At 36.5% G+C, this 19,832-nt stretch overlaps 1 protein-coding gene across 1 annotated transcript in view; it reads right to left on the minus strand.

Moving 5' to 3' along the window:
• Window positions 1–231: 231 nt before the first annotated feature.
• GBE1 (1,4-alpha-glucan branching enzyme 1) overlaps window positions 232–19,832 on the minus strand; it is a 297,920-nt gene continuing 278,319 nt past the window's right edge. The window contains exons 15-16 of the mRNA XM_029213759.1: window positions 16,143–16,260; window positions 232–1,004 (exon numbers count right to left, since the gene is read on the minus strand). Of these exons, the coding sequence (XP_029069592.1) occupies window positions 948–1,004; window positions 16,143–16,260 (175 nt within the window). The 3' untranslated portion in view covers window positions 232–947. The remainder of the gene's footprint in view (window positions 1,005–16,142; window positions 16,261–19,832) is intronic.

The following is a 19,832-nucleotide window of genomic DNA, read 5'->3' on the forward strand; positions in this document are numbered from 1 at the left end:
TTCTAAAAGCGTTGAGGTTTAGAGCTCAAAAGTAGCTTAGATATCTGAGTTATTTAATATAATTTCAACTTACCAAATAGTACCTAAAGAAAAAAATTGTATTAATCCCCACGCCTAGTCCATCGTGCGATGTGCACATATGTGGGGAAGGTCTCAGAGTTGAGAGAGGCATTTTAATATTCACTTTAAATCGATCCCCATAACATCACAGCAAAATAAACATTATCAAAGGCAATTTTGCAATTTTTTTTTTATTGACTAAAAGTAAAAGATAGTTTCTGAAATGTTACAATTACCAAGTCAGGCCTTCAGAAATGAAGATATTAGCATCTACCAAGATATTAAGTGAACAAGAGATCACAAGAAAAAACTTATGCAAAATAAGGCATGGATGAGTTCATAGGCAACAACTTTTATCTTTGACACAATTCTTAGTTTTATATTATTATTATATACTTATTACAGTATTTCTAAACACAATTTGAAAAAGGAGAGTAACAATCTTGGTATTTTATAATTTAGATCAAGAGTTACCAGAACAAATAAAGTCACCAGATATCGCCTTAAAAAAGATGCTGTATACATTCAACAGAAATAATCAAACATGACACATGATTCAAATCTGAACTTAAAAGGACTAAATAACTGGCTTGTAAGGCAAAATTGTTTGAAGACATGATATATTACACTTCATTTGAGGATCCTAGCTGTTCAGATGGCTGGAAAATATAGTCTAGGATCTCCAAAATTCCAACAAATATGTTCCCCTCTCCTCCTTAAAGAAAACTTTGACATTCATTTTCATAAACCAGTATTGAATTTCAGACATCTGACATTTAGGCTAGACAAATATATTTTGAAAAGCTTACACATTACAAGCTCTGGGACAACAAGCGTGGGAAAACAAAGTGCACATCTTTCTTTGCTGGAGCTGAAATCAGATCTCTTCAGTTGGGCAGGTCCACATTCTGAAGGACGAGGGCCACTCGGTTTGGAATGTACACCTAAGACAACACAATAGAGTCAGTGCATTTGAAAGAAAAACTGGGAGTGATGTCATCATGTCAGAGCGACTGAGGCATGATGCAGTCTCACATTTGCCTAAATTACAGTTACCTTTACAATTCTACTGGCTCTGAGGAGACTCAAATCCCACAGTTCCAACAGTTCTGGCATCAATGTAAGACTCCTTTAAAACACAGTTCCAACAGTTCTGGCATCAATGTAAGACTCCTTTAAAACAGTCACCGCTAGAGGGCTCCATACGCTTTACAAAAACCAATGCTCCTCAGACACTAGGGACAGAAGTAGCCCTCGCTGCTCCTTTTAGGCGCTATCAGGTGGTGAAGGAAGGCTGCCCTCCAGTTCACAATGTTATTCTATTCAGGGGAATAAAAGTAACATACAAAAGATTGCTCACATCAAGTCACTTTTATTATCGTTCTGGTTTGTGTTTTCTCCTGTTATTTTAAGAACAAAACCTTAACGGTAACAGTAAAAGTTATCCTAAGTGTATTCTAGGCTCCGATCCAATTTAAATCAATCAAGAAGCTTGCCACTGCACCGAAAATACAATCCACATTCTTTGCCTGCCCCGCGGAGTCCTGACTCAGCTCCTTCTTGAAAAGGTACAGCTCCCATCTCAGATCTGCTCTTCACTTACCCCTTCTCCCCTCACCAGGCTCTGGCCACAGGGCCCTTCCCATTCCTTGAACACTCCACATCCTTCCCTTCCTCTTGGTCTTGGCCCCTGCCTTGCTTGCCCCTCTGTTCAGAACACTCTTTACCTGGCTAGTTCCCTATCTCTTAGATCTTGAAAAATCCCAGTTCCACGGAGACGTATTCCTTGATAACTCTATATCTGATGGTATCTCCATGCCATTTCCTATCACAGCATCATTTTTGTTTTTTTCTGAACACTTAACAATTTGTAATTCTTTTTCAAGTTTATGATCAGTCCTTCCCACTAGACCATGAGGCTTACCAGGGTATAGGCCATATATCTTCATATTTCTAACTTTTAGTAGGTGCCAATGGACAAAGTAGGTGCCAATGATGACTAAATAAAAGAATGAATGATGGAGTAAGTAATAGAGGGATCAATATGTGCATATTTCACAAGATATTCTTTAATACACTTAAATCTGAAATAATTTTTATAAAGCTGAGAAGTGATTTGAACTGCTTGATGCTTATCTATGTGCTGTTTTACACATATTTAATTACTATTAACAAAGCAAACAGTAAAAATAATATTACAGATTGCTGTCTTCATTGTGACAGTATCTCTCCATTTCTGACTTTGTGAATATTTTACTATTTTCAGTCACTTTAACTGAAAACTTGACTGATGGTTAAAAAAAATAAAAGAAAAAGGCTTCTATAGTTTAGAACTGGAATGAAAAATGCAAAGCAAACAGGGCTTTAGGAAAAAAAAAAATTAAAGAACAGAACAGCTGATTTTCATTGACTGAGACCACTGTATGTCCAATGCATGTCAACTCTGCAAATGAACACAATGTTTTCCCTTGAGGTTTCTGTGATAAAGACCTCTTACAACTGTTTTAAAAAAATAAGATACACCAATACAGCTGGTTAGCTTTGAACATTAAAGATTAAAGCAGTTTTTAAATGATGGAATTTTGAGAAATTTATATTATGAATGTAACAACTAGGGAACAGTTTTTCTAATTTTGAATCAAAAGTAACAGTGATTTAGGAAAAGAACATGGTCATCTGAGAAAAATTTCACAAATGCTAACAGTTTACTGGATTACTGAATGTCTCACAGTCTGATTTGCAATCCAGTACTTCCAAAAGATAATATTACATCCTTGCAGTCGTTAAGTGTGGGGAACCCATGTATTTCAATGCCATAATCAGTTTCCCTACAATTTACAGTTTTTAATGTCATATAAAACCACATCATGATTTGATTGCTAATATAATCTCTTCCATTCAATAGTTTCTCTTTGACTGTGATAGGTAAGATGTTATAAGATTGGTTCAACAAAAGGAAGCTGGAGGTACTCATGAACAAAGCAGGACTATTACCAATGGTCCTGACAAATCCAGTCCAAAGGATGCCCTATTCCCACAATGACACTACAGACTAAAGCAACAACAGACCAAAGCAAAAGAGGAGAAATAAAAGAAATCAACAATCAGATTCAATAATTTCTCTCTTCAGGTCTTCTCAAAACAGGCATGAATCAAGAGACAGTTGTCCTGCCCTTCTAAAGGAATTTGCTATGTATTTATTCTAGCTGTTTGGTTTGGGGAATCATAGTAACTAGGTGTAACTAATCAGTGGGACAGCAGGTTATAATCAGAATGGTTCTGATTTGTTCTGTCAGGGCCATTCTAAAACTGAAGACCAATCTAAATTTCTCAGCAGCACCGGAAATTGGAGAAAAGAATTTCAGTTCCCTTTTCCTTAAAAACATTTCTCTGATATTATTTGGTCCTATATGCAGATAAAAATATTCTGATTAGCCCAAGTCTCCTGAGAAAGAAGCAATAAAACACACAAGTCAGGCCTAGGACAAAAAATGATAGGTCCGTGCTCAGTGTGGCACAGTGATATACCAGGACACATCACTTCAATCTCTTACTGGATCTTATGCACTTTTGATATTTATTCTGATTCATAACCTCACACTGATTTCATTAATGAAATATGAATAACTATATGCTGATAATTTAGAAGCAATCTTACTCTCTGGTATTTTAGCTAGCCCAAATTTAAGTGTAAAACAAACTGGATGACATGAGAACTTCAAGGTTTGCAGTAAATGCATTGAGTTTCCTATTTTGTTATTTAATGGTTAAAAAAATCCTCCAAGAATTCTCTCTCAATGATGCTGGCCATTTTATGTAAGGACCTTTATGATGCCAATTCCAGCCACACTTAGAGACCTCTTAATACTATCTGCTCAAAAACCATCAGTTGATAATTGTACAGTATCATTAATGGGAATATTGTGTAATTATATTTTTTCACTGCAGTGTTAATTACCAGAATGTGTTCATGTTGCTTTAGAGCCCCTGCAGTATAAACGACATGAAAGAATTTCCCCAAGCAACGGATTTTTCTTAACTATGGCTATTTATGGATTTTGGACTTTTCTTCCTTACTAGGGTTCTGAGTATATAAATCAGTGTTCTTAGTAGTTAGGAAATGACTACAAATTATACTAAAGGACTTAAGATAATTAGAGCGAATCCTTATGATGAGACAATTACAGACATGAACAATTTGGGGACTATAATTTAGTGCTAATATTGGCTCTGTAAATCTCAACTTACAATTTTAATTCTATAAATAGTTTTGATTCATACGGCAAAAGAAATATGAACATATTTTAAGTAGATTTAAACATAAATGCTTATATTTAAATACGAACAACTCATATTTAAGTATATGTATATAGAAACCATTTAGTACACACATCACAAATAAAATATGCTGATAAACATGTTCACTAGGCCCACTTACTAACCATTAGGCCGTAAACATTTTGTAGCTAGGATCACATGAAGAACATGTGAGACAGCGTAATGTAGAGCCATGAATTTCATTGTTTCTAGCTATCTTTATAGTCCATTCTTCACAAGGAATCAGAATGTCACATTATAATCCAGTTCATTTATTAAGAGAGTCAAAATGCATGCTAATCTATCCAGTTATTTTGACTACCTTAATGACTTAATCACTATGCAAACCATTAGTATGGCTCAAAAAATAACTGACCATACAATAATCTACTGTATTATGTCATCCAGGCAAAGTATTATGTTCTTCTAGGGTCAAAATTGAGTTACACAATTTAATTACACAAATTAATTGCATAATTTTTGCAAACAGCGTGTCAAAAATTTGAAAACCAGAAAATTTGAAAATAACTTTAAACACAAAATACTTAGGGCTTCCCTGGTGGCGCAGTGGTTGAGAGTCCCCCTGCCGATGCAGGGGACACGGGTTCGTGCCCCAGTCCGGGAAGATCCCACATGCCGCGGAGCGGCTGGGCCCGTGAGCCATGGCCACTGAGCCTGCGCGTCCGGAGCCTGTGCTCCGTAACAGGAGAGGCCACAACAGTGAGAGGCCCGCGTACCGCAAAACAAAACAAAACAAAACAAAAAAATTTAAAAGGTAAGTTTTGAAATGTTCTTAGAAATTGTAAAAGTTAGCAATAGCACATAATCAGAGTGATAACATCATTTGATGAAAAGGGCATTAGACCCTTAACAATCTATATACACTTGTCATAAAAAATCAAAGATTATTTTGAAAAATAAGGGTGACATATATAATAATTTCAATTTTCACATACATGCTTTAGTTCATAAAATATTTTCTAAGAAAAAAATCTTATTAATGTATAAGTATATATTATCTCACTTAGTTTAGAATATGAAAAAGAGTAAACTTTAAGAATCAAAATTGATTTTGCCTGAAAAAAAAACCTAAACATTTTCATAATTCTGGATAGAGCAAAAAACGTTTCCCAACTTAATTTATATTTTCAATGCCTACAACTGAGGGACAATAAGAAAGATACCTCTATGCCAAATGTCCTATTTAAACTAGAAGTCTACCTTTGAATCACTAAATTTAGAATGGGAATAAACAGATCTACTTCTTAAGGATAAGGAGATTAATTGGCAAAGTAATATATGCTAAAACTATTGCTTTATTCACGTTTCACCATTAAGACTGCTTAAGTTATTGTAAAGGAATCTAATTTATTTCAGGTTCAATAATCTCTGCTCTTCCATTTGTGCCATGGAATTTGAATTTATGAATCAGAAAAGAGAAAGAGAGCACCCCTGCCCCTCCTCATGCACTGATTAAGATATAGGTTAATATAAGTTCCTATATCAGGAACCAAAATATAGAGAAATCATTATGCTAAAATGGAGTTCCAAAAACTGTCAGTAAAGAAGAATGGAAAAGTTCTGCCCTATAGCTTCTTGGCATTTGTGAGATACTCCGACCTTAGCATGTATGTTTCAACAGTAGTACACATGCAGTTCTCCTCTGGCTTAACAGTTTCAACTGATGGAGCATATAAAGAAGACACTGGGATGGTACCTGGTGATGCTGCAGAATATATGGCTATTTTAAGATTCCTTTGAGCTCTGTTTGTTGCTCTCTTTGAAAACAGATTTGACACTTAATCAGCAGATCCTTTGGATTATTGAGCTTGCAAATTAAGCTTTGGCAAATACAGTGTACTAGTTATGATGGACAGAAATTTCATGGAAAAGAAAAAAAATTACATTTTTTCTCCCCTTCCCTCTTTATTCTAGGCATGTGGAAGGCAGAAGGTGGTTGAATGAGACCTAGAGCACTTAGGGTCATGTTCAAGAAACCTGATTGGATACCAGCGCATATTGATCAGTTTAATAAAGAGTTCCATTATGATGATGCATTCTTATATTAGGTATGTATATTAATGTAATTTTTTTCTTTGGCTCTTTGAAGGATAACTCTGGTAAGAATGAATCTGTTTTATTGGATTTCCAGGTCTACTTGGGCTCCCTTATTCTTTTAAAAAAATTTTATTATATTATTATTATTTTTTGTTTGCCTGTTTTTTGCGGTACGCGGGCCTCTCACTGTTGTGGCCTCTCCCGTTGCGGAGCACAGGCTCCGGACGCGCAGGCTCAGCAGCCATGACTCACGGGCCTAGCCACTCCACAGCATGTGAGATCTTTCCGGACCAGGGCACGAACCCGTGTCCCCTGCATTGGCAGGCAGACTCTCAACCACTGCACCACTAGGGAAGCCCCCCAACAATTTTATTATATTATTTTATTGTGCTAATATAAATTATTACAAAAATCACAATGTCATATACAAAAATATATGAAATACTATAATGAATATTTTAGGTACACACACCTTGCTTAAGAAATCATCCCAAACCACCAACCAATTTTTTTTTTAATTGAAGTACAGTTGATTTATTGGGTTCCCTTATTTTTACATTAAAACCAGTGATCACTTCATCTGGAGTCTAAAGACTTATTTAAAATGAGTCATTCCTAGATTGGTTCAAGATGGTGGAGTAGAAGGACATGCACTCACTCCCTCCTCCAAGAGCACTGGAACCACAACTAATTGCTAAACAATCATCAATAGAAAGACACTGGAACTCACCAAAAAAGATACCCAACATCCAGAGACAAAGGAGAAGCTGCAATGAAATGGTAGGAGGGGCGCAATCATGATAAAATCAAATCCCATAACCGCTGAGTGGGCAACTCACAAACTGGAGAATAATTAAACCACAGAAGTTCACCTACTGGAGTGAAGGTTCTGAGCCCCACATCAGGCTTCCCGACCTGGGGTCCAGCAATGGGAGGAGGAATCCCCAGAGAATTGGACTTTGAAGGCCAGTGGGATTTGATTGCAAGACTTCGACAGGACAGGGGGGAAACAGAGACTCCACACTTAGAGGGCACACACAAAGTAGTGTGCACACCAGGACCCGAGGGAAAGAGCAGTGACCCCATAGGAGTCTAAACCAGACCTACCTGCTAGTGTCGGAGGGTCTCCTGCAGAGGCAGGGGATGGCTGTGGCTTACTGCGGGGACAAGGACACTGGCAGCAGAAGTTCTGGGAAGTATTCATTGGCTTGAGGCCTCCAAGAGTCCACCATTAGCCCCACCAAAGAGCCTGCAGGCTCCAGTGCTGGGTCACTTCAGGCCAAAAAACAACCAGGGAAGGAACACAGCCCCAACCATCAGCAGACAAGCGGATTACAGTTTTACTGAGCTCTACCCACCAGAGCAACACACAGCTCTACCCACCACAGGTCCCTCCCATCAGGAAGCCTGCACAAGCCTCTTAAATAGCCTCATCCACCAGAGGGCAGAGAGCAGAAGCAAGAAGAACTACAATCCTGCAGCCTGCGGAATGAAAACCACAATCACAGAAAGACAGACAAGACGAAAAGGCAGAGGACTATGTCCAAGATGAAGGAACAAGATAAAACCCCAGAAAAACAACTAAATGAAGTAGAGATAGGCAACCTTCCAGAAGAATAATTCAGAATAATGATAGTGAAGATGATCTAGGACCTAGGAAAAAGAATGGAGGCAAGGATTGAGAAGATGCAAGAAATGTTTAACAAAGACCTAGAAGAATTAAAGAACAAACAAACAGAGATGAACAATACAATAACTGAAATGAAAAATACACTAGAAGGAATCAATAGCAGAATAACTGAGGTAGAAGAACAGATAAGTGACCTGGAAGACAGACTGGTGGAATTCACTGCCATGGAACAGAATAAAGAAAAAAGAATGAAAAGAAATGAAGACAGTCTAAGAGACCTCTGGGACAACATTAAATGCACAAACATTCACATTATAGGGGCCCCAGAAGGAGAAGAGAGAGAGAGAGAAAGGACCCAAGAAAACATTTCAAGACACTATAATTGAAAACTTCTGTCACATGGGGAAGTAAATAGCCACCCAAGTCCAGGAAGTGCAGAGAGTCCCAGGCAGGATAAATCCAAGGAGAAACACACCAAGGCATATAGTAATCAAACTCACAAAAATTAAAGACAAAGGAAAATTAAAAGCAACAAGGGAAGAACGACAACTAACGTACAAGGGAACTCCCATAAGGTTAACAGCTGATTTCTCAGCAGAAACTTTTCAAGCCAGAAGGGACTGTTACAATACATTTAAAGTGATGAAAGGGAACAACCTACAACCAAGAATACTCTACCCAGCACGGATCTCATTGAGATTGGATGGCGAAATCAAAAGCTTTACAGACAAGCAAAAGCTAAGAGAATTCAGCACCACCAAACCAGCTCTAAAACAAATGCTGAAGGAACTTCTCTAAGTCGGAAACACAAGAGAAGACAAGGACCTAAAAACCAAACCCAAAACAATTAAGAAAATGGTAATAGGTACATACATATCTATAATTACCTTAAATATGAATGGATTAAATGCTCCAACCAAAAGACACAGGCTTGCTGAATGGATACAAAAACAAGACCCATACCTTATGCTGTCTACAGGAGACCTATTTCAGACCTAGGGACACATACAGACTGAAAGTGAGGGGGTGGAAAAAGATATTCCATGCAAATGGATATCAGAAGTAACCTGGAGTAGCAATACTCATATCAGACAAAATAGACTTTAAAATAAAGAATGTTACAAGAGACAAGGATGGACACTACATAATGATCAAGGGATCAATCCAAGAAGAAGATATAATAATTATAAATATATACGCACCCAACATAGGAGCACCTCAATACATAAGGCAACTGCTAACAGCTATAAAAGAGGAAATCGACAGTAACACAATAATAGTGGGGGACTTTAACACCTCACTTACACCAATGGACAGATCATCCAAAATGAAAATAAATAAGGAAACAGAAGCTTTAAATGACACAATAAACCAGATGGATTTAATTGATATTTATAGGGCATTCCATCTGAAAACCACAGATTACACTTTCTTCTCAAGTGCACAGGAAGATTCTCCAGGATAGATCACATCTTGGGTCACAAATGAAGCCTTGGTAAACTGAAGAAAATTGAAATCGTATTAAACATCTTTTCTGACCACAATGCTGTGAGATTAGAAATAAATTACAGGGAAAAAAACCGTAAAAAAACGAACATATGGAGGCTAAGCAGTACGCTACTAAGTAACCAAGACATCACTGAAGAAATCAAAGAGGAAATCAAAAAATAACTAGAGACAAATGACAAGGAAAACACGACGACCCAAAATCTATGGGATGCAGCAAAAGCAGCTCTAAGAGGGAAGTTTATAGCAATAAAATCCTACCTGAAGAAACAAGAAAATTTTCAAATAAACAATCTAACCTTACACCTAAAGGAACTACAGAAAGAACAAACAAAGCCCCAAAATTAGTAGAAGGAAAGAAATCATAAAGATCAGAGCAGAAATAAATGGAATAGAAACAAAGGAAACAATAGCAAAGATCAATAAAACTAAAAGCTGGTTCTCTGAGAAGATGAACAAAATTGATAAACCTTTAGCCAGACTCATCAAGAAAAACAGGGAGGAGACTCAAATCAATAAAATTATAAATGAAAAAGGACAAGTTAAAATGGACACTGCAGAAATACAAAGTTTCGTAAGAGACTACTACAAGCAACTCTATACCAATAAAATGGACAACCTGGAAGAAATGGACAAATTCTTAGAAAGGTATAACCTTCCAAGACTGAACCAGGAAGAAATAGAAAATATGAACAGACCAATCACAAGTAATGAAATTGAAACTGTGATTAAAAATCTTCCAACAAACAAATGTCCAGAACCAGATGGCTTCATAGGTGAATTCTATCAAACATTTAGAGAAGAGATAACACCCACCCTTCTCAAACTCTTCCAAAAAATTGCAGAGGAAGAAACACTCCCAAACTCATTCTATGAGGCCACCATCACCCTGATACCAAAGCCAGATCAAGATACGACAAAAAAATAAAATTACAGACCAATATCACTGATGAGTATAGATGCAAAAATCCTCAACAAAATACTAGCAAACAGAATCCAGCAACACATTAAAAGGATGATACACCATGATCAAGTGGGATTTATCCAAGGGATGCAAGGATTCTTCAATATACGCAAATCAATCAACGTGATACACCATATTAACAAATCGAAGGAGAAAAAGAATATGATCATCTCAGTAGATGCAGAAAAAGCTTTTGACAAAATTTAACACCAATTTATGGTAAAAACTCTCCAGAAAGTGGGCATAGAGGGAACCTACCTCAACATAATAAAGGCCATATACAACAAATCCACAGCAAACATCATTCTCAATGGTGAAAAACTGAAAGCATTTCCTCTAAGATCAGGAAAGAGACAAGAATGTCCACTCTCACCACTATTATTCAACATAGTTTTGGAAGTCCTAGCCATGTGAATCAGAGAAAACAAAGAAATAAAAGGAATACAAAACGGAAAAGAAGTAAAACTGTCACTCCTTTCAGATGACATGATACTATACATAGAAAATCCTAAAGATGCCACCAGAAAACTACTAGAGCTAATCAACAAATTTGGTAAGGTTGCAGGATATAAAACTAATGCACAGAAATCTCTTGCATTCCTAGACAGTAACAACAAAAGATCACAAAGAAAAATTCAGGAAACAATCCTACTCACCATTTCAACAGAAAGAATAAAATACCTAGGAATAAACCTATCTAAGGAGATAAAAGACCTGTACTCAGAAAAGTATAAGCCACTGGTGAAAGAAATCAAAGATGACACAAACTGATGGAGGGATATACCATGTTCCTGGATTGGAAGAATCAATATTGTGAAAATGACTATACTACCCAAAGCAATCTACAGATTCAATGCAATCCCTATCAAATTACCAATGGCATTTTTTACAGAGCTAGAACAAAAAATCTTAAAATTTGTGTGGAGACACAAAAGACCCTGAATAGGCAAAGCAATCTTGAGAAAAAAAAACAAAATGGAGCTAGAGGAATCAGGCTTCCTGCCTTCGTACTATACTACAAAGCTACAGTAATCAAGACAATATTGTACTGGCAGAAAAACAGAAATATAGATCAGTGGAACAGGATAGAAAGCCCAGAGATTAACTCACACACCTATGGTCAACTAATCTATGAAAAAGGAGGCAAGCATATACAGTGGAGAAAAGACAGTCTCTTCCATAAGTGGTGCTGAGAAAACTGGACAGCTACAAGTAAAAGAATGAAATTAGAACACTCTCTAACATCATACACAAAAATAAACTCAAAATGGATTAAAGACTTAAGTGTAAAACCGGACACTATAAAACTCTTAGAGGAAAACATAGGAAGAACACTCTCTGACATAAATCACAGCAATATCTTTTTTGACCCACCTCCTAGAATAATGGAAATAGAAACAAAAATAAACACATGGACCTAATGAAAGTTAAAAACTGTTGCACAGCAAAGGAAACCATAAACAAGACAAAAAGGCAACCCTCAGAATGGGAGAAAATATTTGCAAATGAATCAATGGACAAAGGATTAATCTCCAAAATATATAAACAGCTCATGCAGCTCAATATTAAAAAAACAAACCACCCAATCCAAAAATGGGCAGAAGACCTGAACAGACATTTCTCCAAAGAAGACATACAGATGGCCAAGAAGCACATGAAAAGCTGCTCAACATCACTAATCATTAGAGAAATGCAAATCAAAACTAAAGTGAGGTATCACCTCACACTGGTTAGAATGGGCATCATCAGAAAATCTACAAACAATAAATGCTGGAGAGGGTGTGGAGAAAAGGGAACCCTCTTGCACTGTTGGTGTGAATGTAAATTGATACAGCCACTATGGAGAACAGATGGAGGTTCCTTAAAAAACTAAAAATAGAATTACCATATGACTCAGCAATCCCACTACTGGGCATGTACCCTGAGAAAACCATAATTCAAAAAGACACATGTACCCCATGCAATGTTTATTGCAGCACTATTTACAATAGCTAGGTCATAGAAGCAACCTAAATGTCCATTGACAGACAAATGGATAAAGAAGATGTGGTACATTTGTACAATGGAATATTACTCAGCCATAAAAAGTCACGAAATTGGATCATTTGTATAGGTGTGGCTGGACCTAGAGATTGTCATACAGTGAAGTAAGTCAGAAAAAGAAAAACAAATATTGTATATTAACGCATATATGTGGAATCTAGAAAAATGGTACAGATGAACCTGTTTGCAAAGCAGAAATAGAGACACAGATGTAGAGAACAAATGTAAGGACACCAAGGGGGAAAAGCAGGGGGTAAGTGTTGGGGGGTGTGATGAACTCAGTGATTGGGATGGACATATATACACTTATATGTATAAAATAGATAACTAATAAGAACCTGCTGTATAGCACAGGTAACTCCACTTTGCTGTACAGTAGAAACTAGCACAATACTGGGAAACAACTATACTCCAATAAAAAAACATAAAAAAATTAAAAAATAAAATAAATGGAGTCATTCCTAAAGCATCAGTAGTTATCGAAAACAAGATGCTGCTGCTGAGAAGACAGGGCCAATCTTTACCTTTTGACCGAGTTGGATCCGAATTCTATTACAGGCAGTGTTCTATTTCTCATGTGCTTGCAGTGCTGTATTCCTCTACCTCTTATGGAGACTTATCTGACCTTCTCCATTCCACCTGCTAATTTAGAACTGCACAGTCCATATTTGGAAGATCAATTCAATTAGTGCTTGAAAAGTAATCTCTTGACTGTTTCTGCCACTGGTTACTTGGCTTGTTTTAATTATAACAGAATATCTTTGCTCTTAAAAAGTCAAAAGGATGTCAAGATATTTTTTGCCCACCCTCAAAGATTGCAAGCCCTTGCCTAAGATGATAATTTTTCCAAAATTGGGAGAATATCCTCAAAGCACCTAATGTCCTGACACGCTTAAAATACCTAAACAATTATTGAATAGCCACAACAATAGTAACTTTTGAATACATGTGCAGTACCATTTTGCAGCTTCCCCAAAGCTTGGCTGTGTTAATTAATTTATGCCTCGCAAGAACCTCTTGCTGTAGGCAGGATACTATTATTAATCCTCACTATGCAGACAGGGAAACTGAGTCACAAAAAGATCAAATTACTCAAGTTCTCATAGCGGGTAAATGATCCCAAATTCCCTGCCATGACATTTTGTGGTCTTTTTTACTATATTACCAGGCTTCCCTCTCCAACAGAGCCCTCTTTGGACACGAACCTTTAGGAAAGTTGGCTATATAACATTTTTGCTATCTGAAACTTTCAAAACCCTTTCAGTCTAGTTCAACTGGTTCAAGTTCAGCTTTATCACAAGTGGGTGCTACTTCTCCATGACTCCTCTTTATGAGCTGTCACCTTCCCTAACCCCTCAGGGGTCTCTAACTCTTTTGGTTATTTCAGAGCTTTAAGATCATTTTCTTGTTCATTTCAGAAACTATTTGTATCAGTCTTATTTTACATGTCAAAACTGAATGTTCTGACAAACTACGGCAATAATTCTTTGGAGATAGAATCCACTAGCAGCTTTGAGCCCTCCCTCTTGAAAATACATATGAATCTAGATCTCTGTCTAAGCCATATCAACATCATCAACACCCCACCTCAACACACACATAGGGTAACACCTAGGTTTCCTAAGGCTACTGACTTTCCTCAGAGCTGATAATCAACAACTTAATCTTGCTCATCCCTGCTCATTTTATTTATTTTATGCCACTGTCTTTGACATATATAATATGGCAGCTTACAAAGTAAGGTGCTGGTACCACCCTAAGAGTTGGGAATATAGTAGAAAAATGGAGGAGCCAGGGGTACCAAACAGATTCTCATGCTTGACTTCTACCCAAACTTAAAAAAACAATGAGAGAATTTAACAGCAATGATAAAGCCATACATTTGTGAGATACATCCTGGCCTCACATAAGTGAAACAAATCTTTCCTTTTTCTTTTTTTTTCTTCTTTTTCTTTATTGGAGTATAATTGCTTTACAACGTTGTGTTAGTTTCTGCCGCACGTTGAAGTGAATCAGCCATACGCATACACACATCCCCTCCCTCTTAGACCTCCCTCCCCCCCACCATCCCACCCAACGAGGCCATCACAGAGCACCAAGCTAAGCTCCCTGTGCTATATAGCAGGTTCCTACTAGCCACCTATTTTATGTATGGTAGTGTATTTATGTCAAACCTTACCTCCCAATTCATCCACCCTCCCCTTACCCCCTCCGTGTCCACACATCCATTCTCTATGTCTGCCTTTCTATTCCTGCCCTGCAAATAGGTTCATCTGTGCCATTTTTCTAGATTCCACATACATGCGTTAATATACGATATTTGTTTTTCTCTTTCTGACTTAAATCTTAATCCAAGACCTTCTATTGTGAAACAAACAAAAAAATGCAGATCTGAGACAGAGAGAAGAGGGAAGAGGAAGAAAGATAGATATATAACTAGTCAGGAAAAGGAAAACATATATAATGCAGATGTGGACTTGGCCATAAATTAAATGAAGAATTCCTCCAAATCTGCAGAGCTTCTAAATTCTATATTAATTTTTTTTATTGATATAGTTGATTTATAATATTAGTTTCAGGTGTACAACATAGTGATTCAAAATTTTTATATATTATACTCCATTTATAGTTATTATAAAATATTGGCTATATTCTCTGTGCTGTACAGTATATCCTTGCAGCTTATTTATTTTATACATAGTAGTTTGTACTTCTTAATCCCTCCCCCATCCTGCTGTTACCCCCTTCCCTCCCCACACTGGTAACCACTAGTTTGTTCCGTATATCTGTGACTCTATTTCTGTTTTGTTATATTCGTTTGTTTATTTTTCAGATTCCACATATAAGTGATAACAAATGGTATCTGTCTTTCTCTGTCTGACTTACTTCACCAAGCATAATACCCTCCAGGTCCATCCATATTGTTGCAAATGGCAAAATTTTATCTACATTTTTAAAAGAAATTAAATTTAGTAGTCTAAAGCAAAATTCTTTCATTGTGTCAACATCACAAAGTAAAAGTTAGTTAATATAATACAACACTCTCCTCAGTTATATAAGGAAACCAGAGAATTTTATAACTAGAATGAATTCAGTCATCAATAACTACATGAAAGAAAAAGATGTATATATAGATTCTTTTAAGGTGTTTTAAATTAAACTTCATTAGATAACCAATAATGTAGGAATCTGCTTAATGTAAAATATTACAGAGAAAGCAAGAACAGAAGGAAAGTAAATTGTATAAAAATAGAAATATTCATAATAGAAAACTAAAATGTGCCTTCCTTTTATTTTTTGAGAAATAATTTTTAATCCTATTAATATTCAAATTTCCTCAATTGTCAGCTAAATATCCTTTATTATTTGTTTTTCCAAAACCCAGTTCAGTCTAGCACCACACATTGCATCTATTTTTTTAGTGCAATCCTATTTCCCTCCTCTCTGCCTTGTCTCCAAGTTGCTTACTTGTTGAAGACTTGTTTCCTTGGACAAAAACACATCATTTTGAAAATACAGAATTAAATTTAAATGAAATGAAAATACCTTAAAAATCTTACTTACCAAAAGAGAATAGGGACAGTTGTTATGTTCAAAAGGTTTAGAAAAGAAATCGGTATTGTGGTCCAGTCTCTGGTGTCCTCCATATTCCGCTGCATCTGAATCTAGCACAATTTTGTACGTACAACTCTTAAGGAATCACAACGGTTTAGGAGTTGAGTGAGACATTATAAAACATTTCTGAGACAGGGTTTAAAAGCGAGGATTTTGAAAACTGTTTAATGATGATTTGTGCTATGTTCTCATTTCTTCTCTAAGATTTCTGAGTTTGAGTTTATCATGTTTGAAAGGGGCTTTATAGGCTATCTAGTCCGCACACCCATGGGATCCTTGTTATCCTTTTGTCACAGCTCGTCACACGATCATCCATACCTACTAGTGAAGAATCTACTTTCTTCTTCATGTAACTAATTCCATTTGTTAGAAATTCTTCTCCATATTGAACAGAATTTTGATTTCTTGGGACTTTTTCTACCCAGAAAAGCCATAAGGAATAAGTTCAAAATACAGTAATTTTCAAATATTTAACAATAGCTATTTTGTCTCCATGTGTCCTCTGCATACATAACTAAATACTTACTAAATGTAATCCCAGAACCTTTGATCATTACTCATTTGATATGGCTTTTTACTATTTCCCTATCTCTGAATTCATTGCAGTTTGCTAGATCGTGGTTGATAAAGTGAGGAACACAGAAGAGAACTAAAGGTCCATGTGTGGCCTGAAGACCAAGTAGGCTCATTCTTTCCCCTTGGTTACAAGCAGCATGCTTCTATTAATGCACAAGATCATGCAAATATACTACCCATCATGCCACAGGTGGATTCATGTTGCAATCATGTGATCTGCTACAACTTAACATCTGATTTTTCACAATGAGCTATTATGCATGTTAGCATTATTGTATTTATAACAAAATAACAGCTATGGTTATTATGTTCAAACTTATGCTCAGAAAGTCTAGAAATGATACTTGATTAAAAAATCCACAAGTAAACATAAATGGGTACCTAGAAATTTAAGTTTCTTCTAGCCTAAGGAGGGAGACAGATAGGTGTCTAGGTGCTTTGTATTTTCTTTTCCTCGTATATAAATATTTAATCTCAGAAACGTTTGTACCTTTTCATTACAGCTAAAGTTATCACATTAAAAGTACATGGGAAAAAAAAAGTACATGTGGATAACAAACTATGACCATATTTTCATGCCTAGGGGACTTCTGTTTGGGTAAGAGATGCAGATGGACGCACCACAGGAACTTTTGCTGGGAGTGGTGGCGCCATTTCAGTCAATCCAGGTCAGCCTACTCTGATGCAAATTTAGACTAATACCGTAATCAGCATGTTACTGTGTTTAAAAGAGAGGGAGAGGGAGGGGGAGAAAGACTGAGTTCAAAAGGTGACTACTGGGCACAAGCTCATTCATTCTAAAGTCACTCAGTAGAGCTGCACATGATTTGAGCATATGGATTTATTTAATGGGGAAATACACACAGTGAAAATAAATCATTAGGGGCATGGTAAATAAATGAAGCATTGTGGAACTAAAGGAACTACTAAAATAAAAGTTTAGTTTTGGTTCTTCATCCTAGTTCATTAAATACTTGCACAGTCTTCAAAAAGCATTAAACAAAAACAAAAGGAGTACAATACAGTTTAGAGAATAATGACCTAGAATCCTTTCTAAAACACTTGAAATACAGTATCAATTATTAAATTATTGGTTAACAGCATAGATTATTGGTAGTTGTGACTGAAGACAGCAAGTATACCATGAAAAGCACCGATTCCCAACCTGTGGGTCGATAATCACTGGTCATTGTGTTATAAGGGTCTCACAGAATGAGTAATTATGTTATTAAAAGGGACTGGGATGGATTCTATATGTACATTGTCTGAAAACTAAATTATGTTATTATACCCATTTGGTACTGTATTTCAAAGAATATGCACTTTTTTGATTAATGAGATATAAATTCATTTAAAAAGTCACAGAATTTGTCGTAAGTTTTTTGATATATTTTCTCAATCAAGGATACTGAAAGAACAATTGTTAGGGGTCATTGAAAGGGGTCATCACACTGAAAATGGTTAGAATCTACTCACTTAATCTATAATTTATAGCTATAAAGAAAAAGCTTACAAAAGCCATAAAGTTTCAAAATATCAGTTTAGACATATTTCTCTGATCTATAATTTGAAGAAAAAAATTCTGCTGTGGCCACTTTTGGAATTCCCCAGCCCTGTGTCTCTATTACCCAGGGAATACAGCCACGTCCTTTAGAAAACACATCCCTTAAACTCCAGAAATTCCAACAATTTAAAACACTAGATTAAAAGTAATGATTGTGAAAGAGCTTTATAATTGTAAATTACTACAACATACTACTCAAGTGTCAACTTAAAAAAATGCACAGTGTTAGAGTTGCGAGTTAAGTTTTATTTGGGGCAAAATGAGGACTGTAGTCTGGGAGACAGCATCCCAGATAGCTCTGAGAAACTGCTCCAAAGAGGCAGGGGGGAAGGTCAGTATACATGTGGTTTTGGTGACGGGGGAGTACATGCAATCAAGCACATATTTTTTACAGAAGTTTTCTACTAGTCTCGTGCAGGTTACTGCTAGTCACAGGAGCAGACGTCACCATGGATTTTAGTGCTTTTTTATATATGAGGAGATACAAGAATTGGGCTCATAAAATTGCTCCTGAAAATATCTAACTATCTGAAGGCCTGATCTGCCAGCTTTTCCCAGAGCACAGAGTGCCTCGTTTCTGCTCTCCATCCTGAACTCCTTTCAGGGGGTGTTGAAAGTCAGCAGATGCAGCAGCTCATGATTTAATCCTTGTAGACGTAGATGGCAAGTGCCAATGGAAAATGCCAATTCATAGTTGACCCAAAAATCAGGAAACCCCATCTTTTAGGAACACTGCTTAGCATAAACATTTTAAAAGAGGTTTTATGTGCAATTGGATTTTTGTTTTTCTGTTCTCTCACTCAGGCATGCCCTCACTCCCTCTTTCTCATGTACATGTGAGCACACACAAACACACAGATACACACAGATACACACATGCACATGACGTGGGACCCACACAGCACCAATATCCCTACAAAGCCCTGTCTTCCACTAAAGAACATCCCTCTGAAAATATAACTCAGAGCCAATTTACACTTAAACTACCTTCTTCATGTGGTTTCCAGTTCCACAGTGGATAAAACAAGTTTAGCAGGACATCTCAACACCTTCACATCTCTTTAATTCATAGCTACCTCCCTACACCTAGCAGACTGCCTTCTCATAATAGCTTCTCAATACATCTTTGAAACTGATATTCAGGATGACAATTCTGATTCACCAAGAAAGGCCAAATTACATGTCTTATTTTTTATATTCGAGGAAAGTAGGAGAAATTATTTTCCCATTCACTTAATAAATACACACAATGTAGGAGGCACTGTACAAGATATAAAAAAAAATGACTAAGATGTGGTTTTAGTTCACATGCAACTCATAGCCTATTAAGGGGAGATTAGAAATGAATATGAATGTCTATAAATAAAACAGAAAGCAATATGCAATGAGAGGTAGAGCCAAGGAGGGAAGGTAGGATTGACAGTCTGTAAACAAAAACTTTTGAAGGCTAGGCTAGACTGTTAAGATTTATTTTGTAATTAAGTATGAGAACATTGAAG

The sequence above is a fragment of the Monodon monoceros genome, unplaced genomic scaffold (assembly GCF_005190385.1).
Source record: "Monodon monoceros isolate NGI ecotype Baffin Bay Population unplaced genomic scaffold, NGI_Narwhal_1 Super_Scaffold_11, whole genome shotgun sequence".
Classification (NCBI taxonomy): Eukaryota; Metazoa; Chordata; class Mammalia; order Artiodactyla; family Monodontidae; genus Monodon; species Monodon monoceros.